Source organism: Physeter macrocephalus, unplaced genomic scaffold (assembly GCF_002837175.3).
Source record: "Physeter macrocephalus isolate SW-GA unplaced genomic scaffold, ASM283717v5 random_33, whole genome shotgun sequence".
Lineage (NCBI taxonomy): Eukaryota > Metazoa > Chordata > Mammalia > Artiodactyla > Physeteridae > Physeter > Physeter macrocephalus.
In genome coordinates, this window is record NW_021145319.1 from 164,211 (window position 1) to 174,955 (window position 10,745).

The 10,745-nt window shown below is 56.9% G+C and overlaps 2 protein-coding genes across 3 annotated transcripts; both read left to right on the top strand.

Annotated features, from left to right (window-relative positions):
* Nucleotides 1-1,639: 1,639 nt before the first annotated feature.
* Nucleotides 1,640-4,007, top strand: PRRT2 (proline rich transmembrane protein 2). 2 transcript variants are annotated; one of them, XM_024123608.3, is made up of 3 exons: nucleotides 1,640-1,717; nucleotides 2,406-3,378; nucleotides 3,735-4,007. In XM_024123608.3, the coding sequence occupies exons 2-3, from the start codon at nucleotides 2,470-2,472 to the stop codon at nucleotides 3,927-3,929; spliced, it is 1,104 nt and encodes a 367-aa protein (XP_023979376.2). In that variant the 5' UTR covers nucleotides 1,640-1,717; nucleotides 2,406-2,469; the 3' UTR covers nucleotides 3,930-4,007. The 2 variants fall into 2 exon arrangements, with proteins under 2 accessions (XP_023979376.2, XP_028339263.1); XM_028483462.2 differs by having other exon boundaries at nucleotides 2,406-3,899.
* A 39-nt stretch (nucleotides 4,008-4,046) lies between these two features.
* Nucleotides 4,047-8,423, top strand: PAGR1 (PAXIP1 associated glutamate rich protein 1). The gene is made up of 3 exons (XM_007107375.3): nucleotides 4,047-6,376; nucleotides 6,577-6,659; nucleotides 8,001-8,423. Exons 1-3 carry the CDS (start codon nucleotides 5,895-5,897, stop codon nucleotides 8,198-8,200), a joined length of 765 nt encoding a protein of 254 aa, XP_007107437.1. The 5' UTR covers nucleotides 4,047-5,894; the 3' UTR covers nucleotides 8,201-8,423.
* Nucleotides 8,424-10,745: the final 2,322 nt, after the last annotated feature.

A 10,745-nucleotide genomic window follows, 5' to 3' on the forward strand; every position in this document is an offset into this window, starting at 1 on the left:
TACCTTCATAAGGTGGGGTGGTTTGGGGTCAGGCCCTAAACATCATCCTGCTTGAGAATCTGTCAGGGGAAAGCAAGTCAAGGGGAGCAAAAGAAGGAGCCACTAGGGCCAGAGGCAGGACAAGAGATGGAATCTTAGGGGGCCAGGGTAAATGGGGGGGATCCAGGGACTAGAGGTGCTTCCTGGGGGTGGGGGGAATGCAGCCACAGTGTCTCCCCCTTCCCTCTTCCACCCCCGCTCCCTCGGGGATCCAGGGACTAGAGGTGCTTCCTGGGGGTGGGGGGAATGCAGCCACAGTGTCTCCCCCTTCCCTCTTCCACCCCAGCTCCATCCCTGGCCTTTTCTTTTCATCCCTCCCCCTGCGACAGAAGCTGTGGCCCTGGCCATGTCATCGTGTTCCTGTGTCCCCTGCATGTTCCCCACCCTTCACCCCCTCCTTTTGCGCGGACCCCATTACAATAAATTTTAAATAAAAACCTGTCTCAGACTCAATGAATGAATTGCTCTCACCAAGCCCCCTGTCCCCACCCCTAAGGGTATTCTTAGGCCTGTTGTCTGTCCCTGTCTTGCTCTGCCCTGTGCAGTTCTGGGGCTCTGGCTCCTTCCTCCCTAGAGGCAGTATCAGTGGCTGCAGTCCAGATTCAGGGTGGGGCTGAGGCTCCGGTGACTGTGGAGAGCACGTTCCAGGACTCCGGAGTCTCTCGGGAATACCCAGTCTGCACAGGCCCAGAATAGCCCCTGGAGATTTGAAGAGGCCTGGGTCAGAAACCCCAACAGTTGTGGGACATAAATGCTGCTTTCCCCCATCCAGACCGATTGCCTGCTGCTCAGCCAAAAACCTGCACACCCTTAAGGCCCTGAGAGTTGATGGTGGATGATGTAGCTGCGAAAAGACTGGGCAACTCTGAGCCCTAAGACTGGGAACAATGAGATTGAGAATAAAAACTGCACTTCTCCCCACTTGTTCTCTTCATTCTTGGCGTGGTCCGACCTGCTCTTACTCGGGCTCCTCTGCCCCAGCCCCCTCTTGCTGTTCCAGACTGCCCTTGCAGCCTCTACCCTGCCCCTTGCAATTCCCTTCCCAGTCCTTGCTCTGAGCCTTCTAAGGACCTTTTCTTGAGCCTTCCAGTACCCATTTCTGCTGCTGCTTCCTTGGTAGAGGGACTTCCTGTTCTGCAGGCTCCCTTCTCTTGAAACCCCACCCTGGTCATCCTCTGCAGCCTCCCCAAGTCTTGCCTCATCTTCCCTTCTGTTTGTAGGGGTGCCTCCACCTGGTCCTGCCTGTCCCACTGGTCCTGTCTCTCCTCGCAGACCCCTCTCCGTTTCCCCCTGCCTCTGCCAGGACCCCCGGTGACCGTTGGCGGGAGGGGGCCGGGGCATGGGAAGGAGGCACCCCCGGGAGGCGCGCGGGGGAAGGGCCAGGCGGCGGCGCGAGTGGTCCCCCGGCCGGTTGCCCAGGTAACGCGGGGCCTGGCACGCGCGGCTCCCTCCGGCTGGCCGCGAGGGGCGGGAGGCGTGCAAGGGGCGGGGGCGGTGCGCGGCAGCGGAGCGTAGGGGAGGGGACCTGAGAGGAGGGGAGGAGGGGATGAGCAGAGGGGAGGGGAGACCCGCCGCCTCCCTCCCTCGCTCGCTGACTTGCTCCCTCCCGGGCTGCGGCTGCTGCAACCGCGGCGGCGGCGGCGGCAGCAGCGGGAGCAGTTTGGAGGCCGGCGTCGAGGTGAGACGGGAATGGACTGAGGCTGCGGGTAGGAGTGGACGGACAGACAGCGGACGCCGGGAGGGCTGTACGGGAATTCGGGCGCCCGGCGGACTGGCTGGTGGTGCTGGGCGCACCACGCCAATGGGAGGAAGCGGCGCCGGTCCCCCGGGGGCGAGGAAATCCCTGGGAGAGGGGCTGGGAAGGGGCTCAGAGGAGATGCCCAGGTCCCCCAGGGAGGGGCGCGGGCGTCTACGCCCCAAAGGCGCATCAAGCAAACCGCACCGCTGGGCGCCCAGGGAGGAAGGGAGGATGGATGCAGAGGGAATGGAATGCGAGTTTCGGGATTCTCTGCCCAGTCTGCCTATCGGAGTGCATGAGTCTCTGAACAGCTTGTTGATTTTGGGGTGCTGTTGTATCTACTAGGATCTGAGGGTCTGGATCTTGTTGGGTGGACCCAGGAAGAGCCCATGGGGAGGATCCTGTTTACAAAAGCGTTCATCTTCCCAGGGCTCTCTAACCAGAAGACTGAGCAGAGCACTCCTCCCCAGAGATGTCCCACCCCAAAGCAAAGGAAACCCCAACTTTTCTTCCTTTCCCCAGAGGCAGCCCAAGGCTGGCCCTGAGATAGGAGCATTGCCCTCTTGGGCTGCAGTGCTGAGAGCTACCTCTTCTCTCCTCACACTAAGCCTGTCTCCTCCTCTTCCAGGATTGCTGCTGTCTCTGCTGCTCTATCCTTCCCACAGAGGCCCTCTCCCCTCTCCTATCTCAAGATGGCAGCCAGCAGCTCTGAGGTCTCTGAGATGAAGGGGATAGAGGAGGGTCCCCAGACCCAGGGAGAAGGGCCTGGCCATTCTGAAGCCGGAACTGGTCCTCCCCAGATCCCAGCTGGGGTCCCAGATGAGCCAGAGACCCTGCAGCCAGGCCCAGACATCACTGGGGCCCCTGTGGACCCAGAGCCCAAGGCTGGGCTGGCTCCAGAAACCACAGAGACCCCAACCGTGGCCCCAGAAACAGCTCAGGCCAGAGACCTCAGCTCAAGCCCAGGAGGGGAATCAAAGGCCAACTCCAGCACCGAAGAAACATGCCAAGAGCTAGCATCCAAACCAGAAGTGAGCAATGAGGCCACTGCAAACCAGGGGTCCAACCTGGAATCCACAGCCCCACTTGAGCCAGCCTCAGAGCCTGCTCCCCAGCTGGAACCCCAGCCAGACCCTCAGCCAGACCCCCAGCCAGCTTCCCAGCCCACCTCCAAGCCAGTCCTTCAGCCAGAGCCCCCTACCCAGGAGGACCCCACCTCTGAGGTCCTGACTGAGAACGTGGGAGAAAAGCAGGAGAATGGGGCAGTGGTTCCCCTGCAGGCTGGTGATGGTGATGGGGAAGAGGGTCCAGCCCCCCAGCCTCACTCACCACCCTCAACAAAACCCCCCCCAGCCAATGGGGCTCCACCCCGTGTGCTGCAGCAGCTGGTTGAGGAGGATAGACTAGGAAGGGCTCACGGTGGGCATTCAGGATCTCCCCGAGGTAGCCTGAGCCGCCACCCTAGTTCCCAGCTGGCAGGGTCTGGGGTGGAGGGGGGTGAAGGCACCCAGAAACCTCGGGACTACATCATCCTCGCCATCCTGTCCTGCTTCTGCCCCATGTGGCCTGTCAACATCGTGGCCTTCGCTTATGCCGTCATGGTGAGCCCCAAGGGACCCTGGCCCAGGCCTGCTGTGGCTCCCAGCTTCCTGCCAGTGCTGGGACAGAGCCCCAGGAGTAACCTTGCCTTTCCTCCCCTCTCTGCATGGACCTCACTTCCCAATTACAGGGCCTTTCCTTGCCTCTTCCTAGGATTTCACCTTCTGAGCCCTACCCCTTCAGGTGGGAGGGAAGCTGAGACATTTCACACAGCCTTACTGACCTGTGCCCTCCTCCTGCTGCCTCTCCAATCCCCTTCCTCCCTTAACCACTGCTACCAACTGGCCTGTCTCCTCTGGACGACTCTCACACCTGATCCCGGCTGGGCTGGTGCCCCCACCCCTCACCCTAACCCCAGTCCCGGAACAGCCTGCAGCAGGGGGACGTGGATGGGGCCCAGCGTCTGGGTCGCGTGGCCAAGCTCTTAAGCATCGTGGCGCTGGTAGGGGGGGTCCTCATCATCATCGCCTCCTGCGTCATCAACTTGGGCGGTGAGTGGGGGTCTGGGACAGGCCGGGAGGAATGGAAGGGTTGGCAAGGGCAGCTTTACTAACCCCTGCCCCTGATCTCTCCTGTCTGTCCTCCCTACTTCTTTGTCTCTCCTTGTCTCCCCTCCCCCCCTCAACTGTCTCTGTCTGTCCCTCCCTCTCCTCTCCCACAGTGTATAAGTGAGGGGCTCTACCCTGCATTCCAAGACTTTTTTTCCTGTTGGGAGCTGCCTTGGGCCCATCCTCCCCTGGGGGGAGCCCAATCCATGGCCCAGGCCCGCACCCATAGGGACCAAGGGAGCCTGAGCGGCCTTGTTTACAGCTTCTTTCCTGCTCCTGCATCCTGCCAGGCTCCTCTGCCAACCGTAGGCCTCCCTTCTCCCTGCACTGTTTCCAACTTCCCTGAACTCCTGCCTGCATCCCCTCCAGCCTCTTGGCTTCCCTATCCCTGCACTTCTGGAAACCTCCTTGCACTTCTGGAAACCTCTCTGAACATCTCCCAAACTCTCTTTGCTCTCAGCCTCCCAGCATCTCTCCCCACCTTCCTGCACCACAACCTCCCGAGAATTTCCTGCACCTCAACCCTGGTCTCCCTTTCCCAACTTTCATTGTCTCAGCATCCTCCCCCATTCCTTTCTTCCTTCTCTCCTTATTCATCTCCCTTTCCCTCTCCACATCCTCCACCCCCTTCCTTTTCCTGCCTCCTCATCGCCCCTCAGCATCCTCTCCTCCACCCTCCTCCACTGTTCATTCTGCAAAAACTCCAGCACTTAGATCAGGCTGGGGGAAGGGAGCAGTGTCAGGAGAGGGCTCCCTAGCCCGGGCTCCGACTGTTCTCAGCTGGGACCACCCAGGTCCGGACGCCCCCATGGTGCCTCGGGGTCGCAGCGCTGGCAAGCCAGGCCTCGTTTGGAGACTTGTGCAGGGGTGGCCAGTACTGTTCCGAACACGCACCTGGGAGAAGGGAGGGGCGCGGCTGTTGACCCTCCCCGGTCAGCCTGAGTTGACCTACCCCACCTGGGCTTTTTAACCCAGTCAGAGAACTCGTTGGGGCTGGGGTCATTCACGTGCTTTGTAACGAAAGAACCACCAAAATAGGACCAAAGCTCCCAGCTGCAGGGAGCAAGGGAGGGGCGGAGAGGTCTATGATTATTTTTTAAGAGGACGAGAGAAGTTTGGGGGACGGGGACCGAACCACAACGCGGTTCCGAGTTGGCGGGGGTTTTTTTTCCCCCTAAAAAAAGAAAAGTGTAGGGAAAAAACCTAAAAGTCTAAAAGCAAAACAAAACAAAAGGATACACCAAACAGATTCTCCCTTTTTGTATGCCGGATGCTGCATGAGTCTGAAACACCAATAAACGGAGACTGCATGAGACTCGCCTCCAGCCTCAGTTGGTCCGTACGTGCGTGCGCCGCTGGGGCCCGAGGTACTGCCTCCTTTTGGGCAGAACCTATTGGGTGGTTTGCGCATGCGCCGCCCTGGTGGCCATCTTTACTATGGGCCGAAGTCTGTCATTCCGGAGCGCCTAGCTGCGCATGTGCAAGCCTTCCCTTGCTTTCCTCTTCCAAGTAGCTTTGACTAAAACTGAGCCTCCCGCGCGATCTCTTTGCGCCTGCGTACTGTGACGCTGCGCAGCCCGGGAGGCGGGTCTTAGCTCCTAGGTGCGTATGGCAGCTGAGGTGGCCGAACTTCGAGGTCTGGGGAGAGGGTGCCGGACCCAGGTGTAGAGAGGGGCGGTATCAAGGCGAGAAGAGCGGGTCCGCCCCTCTCCCGCCTGGAAAGTGGTTTCTGCCGGTCCCTGGGAACACCGGAGTACCGGATCTCGATCCGTTGGGGGCGGGGTCCTTGGAGGGGACGGAGCGCCCCCTCCTGGGAACAGGCGGTCTATTCGCAGGGACTGCTGTTGGAGCCTGATTGGTCAGAGAGACATTCCCTAAACCCCTGGGGAGCCCAACCCTTGGGGTTGGGGGATCCCCAGCTCAGTACTCCTGCATCTCCTATCATCGCAGGGCCCCTTCCCTAGTGACATATGTCCCTTGTCCGGGGCCATGGAGACATTGCAGCCACCACGGCGGCGCCTCTGCCTGAAGAAGGGGAAGTGACCTCCGGCCTCCAGGCTCTGGCCGTGGAGGATACCGGAGGCCTCTCTGCTTCGGCCGATCAAGCCGAGGAAGAGGGGGAAGGAGGCCGGGAGGAGGCTGAGCATGAGGGGTCCGGGGCCGAGGAGGTGCAGGGAGAAGTCCCCAGCACTGAGGGGGAAGAGCATGCCAAGGGAGAATCCGAGGACTGGTGCGTGCCCTGCAGCGATGAAGAGGTGGAGCTGCCCGCGGATGGGCAGTCCTGGATGCCACCCCCCTCGGAAATCCAAAGGCTCTATGAACTGCTGGCTGCCCACCGTACCCTGGAGCTACAGGCTGAGATCCTGCCCCGCCGGCCACCCACACCTGAGGCCCAGAGTGAAGAGGAGAGATCCGATGAGGAGCCAGAGGCCAAAGAGGAGGAAGAGGAAAAGTGAGGGCACACCCTTACACCTTGTCCTTGAGGCTGCTCCCCTGATGCCGGGAGGAAGTAGGGAGGGGAGGTGGGACCCAGGAGCATGGGAAATGGAGGGAGGGAAGAGAGCCGGAGAGGAAGAGCTAGCAGGCTGTGGAGAAGTGTGGGTGTTTGGGGGGGACCACCGTCACCTTTCACTCTCTATCCCCCTGTCCCAGACCGCACATGCCCACGGAATTTGACTTTGATGATGAGCCAATGACACCAAAGGACTCCCTGATTGACCGGAGACGCACCCCAGGTACAGACAAGAGGGGAGAATTGGGGGGGCGGTGAAGGGCCTCTGCTCCCACTTACTCAGAAAGTGACTCCCTAAAAGATGCCTTTGCTTGGTGCCTTGATATCTACAGAGCTTGTTTCAGGAGAGAGCATGCACCCAGTGGTGCCATCCTTCCAGCTTTGGTGGGCCCCTATCTTCCGCAGATAATTCCATCATGCTTCCCATTCCTTTGATCTCAGTCCCCCCAGAAGTCCAAGTCGTTATCATTACTATCTAGATCCGCATCCCTACACTACTGTGTACATCTCCTAATCTGACCCAGTTTCCCATCCCATGTGCCTTCCTAGAATTTACCCTCAGAGCCATTCTTTTTTTTGTTTGCTTGTTTTTAAAATAAATTTATTTATTTATTTATTTTTGGCTGCTTTGTGTCTTTGTTGCTGCGCACGGGCTTTCTCTAGTTGCGGCGAGCGGGGGCTACTCTGTTGCGGTGCGCGGGCTTCTCATTGCGGTGGCTTCTCTTGTTGCGGAGCACGGGCTCTAGGCACACGGGCTTCAGTAGTTGTGGCACAGGGGCTTCATTGCTCCGCGGCATGTGGGATCTTCCCAGACCAGGGCTCGAACCCATGTCCCCTGCATTGGAGGCGGATTCTTAACCACTGCGCCACCAGGGAAGTGCCCCCTTGGAGCCAGTGTTGATTTCTCTTTCTTTTACCCCAGCATTCAAGCCAGCAGCAAGTCTTGTTAGCTCTGCCTGCACCCTTATCCAAGCCACCATCTCTCTTGCCTAGATAGTTGTGGTAGCTCCTAACTGGTCTTCCTGTCGCCAGCCTCAGCAGCCAGAGACGGGTTTATGTTTCAAAACATAAATTGTGTCACTTCTCTGTTTTAAATTCTCCAAAGGATTTCATTTCTGGGGGGCGGGGGGAGGGGTGGTGTATGAGTGTGTCAATTGAGAATCCAACCCCGCCCCACCCCCAGGGCTTCCATGTAAACTAAAAGATCCAAACCCCTTATCGTGGCCTGTAGGTCATATCTTTGGCCTTATCTTTCCTGTCTCCCCCAGCTCTACATTTCTCATTGAACAGACCTCCCTGTTCTTGCCCTGGGGCTCTTGCACTTGCTCATCCCCTACCTGGGATGCTCCTCCCTGGGCTTCGGGCTTCGTATTTCTAGCCCCTTCTCATAATTCAGATCTTCACTGCCCACCCCATCTGAGGCCCCATCCCTGAACCTCAGAACCTCCATGACAGGCTTGGAAATCTCTGTTCATTGAGCTCCCCAAGTGATTAGTAAGATCCAGGCAGGTCTGGTGCATACTGCCTCACTCGCTTCCACATTTCTCTCATTCCCCTTCTCCAGGAAGCTCAGCCCGGAGCCAGAAACGGGAAGCACGCCTGGACAAGGTCCTCTCAGACATGAAGCGACACAAGAAGCTGGAGGAGCAGATCCTTCGTACTGGCAGGGACCTCTTCAGCCTGGACTCAGAGGATGCCAGCCCCACCAGCCCCCCGCTCCGGTCCTCAGGAAGTAGTCTCTTCCCCCGGCAGCGGAAATACTGAGTGCTGCTGCCCTTAAGGTGCAGAGTCTACCTGCTGGGGCCTTGGCCCTTCTTCCCTAACCCAGGCTGCTGTGAAACTTGGGAAGAGGAGAGACACTCCAAGCTCCCAACACAGCACCTTGCCAGAAAGAGGACATACGTGTATGTGTTTATGTTTTCTATTGAACATCTCTTTGGAGACCTGGGCTGAATTTTCTGAATCTAAAATAAAAAATACCAAGTTTATCTTCTCTTAGAGAAGGGACTGCGGCTGGAACCGAAACAGCTGTGGAGAGGCAAAATTGTACGCACCCAGATTGGGAAATTAAAGCCAGATGGGGTAGAAGTGAACTCAGTCAGCACCTGCCCCCTGCCTCGGGCCGAGGACCCTTCCCAGTCTCATGCCAGTGCTGCCAGCTGGCTCTGAGGTGGGAATTCCTGAGCACTGAATGAGCTGCAGTGCCTTCAGCTGCAGTAGAAGCAGCCCAGAGGAGAAAAAAACAAAACCAAACAAATGAGAACCAGCTGCAGGGGCCCTATAAATGCCCAAGCCCCACCCCCGAGTCTGCCCTGCCCTGCTGGGAAGTCATCTCTAGGGCTGGGTGAAGGAGTTTCCTGATCTGAGGAGTCTGTTGCAGCCAGCCACACTTCTGGATGTGAGTACTTCATACAGGCCTCAAAGCCCCAAACCAGTTGTTGGGACCTTGTGTCCTTCAAGACCCTCTCTAGCTCTGTCCTGCCTTCTAGGGCTTGCTGCGTCCGGGGCAGGTGGTCTCTGAACCAGAACCTGGAGAAGATGGGTGGAAGCTTAGCCTTGGGAGGCTTTGCTTTCCTTGGAGTTTTTTCTGGCTTCTGAAGTAAAGGTAGATCAATGTGTCATCTTGCCAACACCCTCACCCCTCCAAATCTCAGGCCTCTCTGACCTAGAGCTCCCACATCAGCATTAGGGGCAGAGGAAACTTAAGGGGTCCATTTAGACTCCCTCCTGGAGTGAGATTGGTCCCTGCTAGTCTCCCCCTGGGGACCTGAGCTCTGGCCTGTCCCCTTGAGCTTTTAGAATGTGACTTGTCCCCGTTGAGATTCCTCAACTCTGCAGACATCGAGGCTTTCCTATTACCCCACTCAGGGCTGTGCCAGCTGTGGGCCTTGCAGATCATTTGAGAAATCATTGGCAGAGTAATCTTAAGGTAGACTTGATTTCCAGAAGGCGTGGAGTTTGGTGAGCAAGGCTCTTTTTCTTTTTTTTTCTTTTTGGGACTGGGAAGTGAAAACAGGAAGCTCTCTTGGACCCGCCATGCTTCTAAGATTCTGGGGATCTTAGCAGCATGGAGGGTTGGGGGACAGTAGTAGAGGCAGGTGTGGCCTGTTTTCTCTGCTCCCTGTCTGGGTGGGCCCCTAGATTTTATGGGGAGAAAGGCTGGCTGTCACGGATGCCAACTGACTGCTAGAAACTTCTGCCTGTTTCTACCCTTGGCACACAGTATACTCAGCCTCCCCTGAGGGTGAGGCTTTCTGGACAGGGCAGCTCTCTAAAGCCATGGGCACGTAGGGGCAGCCACCCTGAATGGCTGGCCCAGGGAAAGCCAGAGAGCTCCAAGGTTACTCTGGCCTCCTTGTTGGGTGCTGCTCTCCTAGGTTACCGAAAATACCTTTGAACTGCGCTGGCACTATCTCCTGGAGAGTACCCAGCCCCTCCCAGGTCCTTAAGTCCTTGTTCTAGTTTAGAATCTTATTGCCATTTTTGCCGGAGACCACACTACTTCTTGGTTTGGGGGCTCTGCCGTCACGATACCTGAGGTGGAATTCTGGCTCCATCCTTTGATCATTGTGTGATCCTGAGCAAATTCCTTAATTTCTAGGTTCTTATGAGGATGAAATGAGTTAATTAAAAGCATTTAACACAATACCTGGCACAGATTAAGTTCTTAATAAGTGGGAGCTGTCATGGGGGGGCGGGCACTTGCCAAAGATAGAAATTCCAGAGTCTCGTTCCTGGAAACCTTAGCCTAGTGCGTCTGGGGTGAGGCCTGGGCATTAATATGACCAGCTGAGTCCTATGATTGGGTGATTTTAGAAAACAGGGGTTCTGAAACCTGGTTCCTGGGTCACTTCCAATCTAGCCAACCTTCGCCTTCAATGACTGGCATTAATTGGCAGCATCTGGAGGTAGGATAGAACTAGGACAAGCATCATCCTGAGCTGGCAGAGCTATTCTGTCCCCAGAAAAAGCTGCTGCTCCTGAAAAGTGGCCCAGTTGGGCTAGAGCTCAGGTAAGATTTTCCTAGGAAGAAAAGGTCCTCAAACTTTGCTGCTACTGAAGAAGTAATTTATGTGAAACAAATTCTCAAGAATTTCCACTATAGTCCCCCAAAGCAGGAAATCATTTCCCTAAACTGGGAAGCTGTCTGGTAGAAACAGCCTCTCTGCAGTCCCTGAGAAATGTGACTCCCGCATTCTCTAAACAAAGACTAGAATGTTTAAAATCAGTGAAGGGAAACTGCAAAGATGAGTTCTCTGTCTGTGCAGAAGTTCCTTTGCATTTTCCTAAACCTAAGCTTGATAGACGT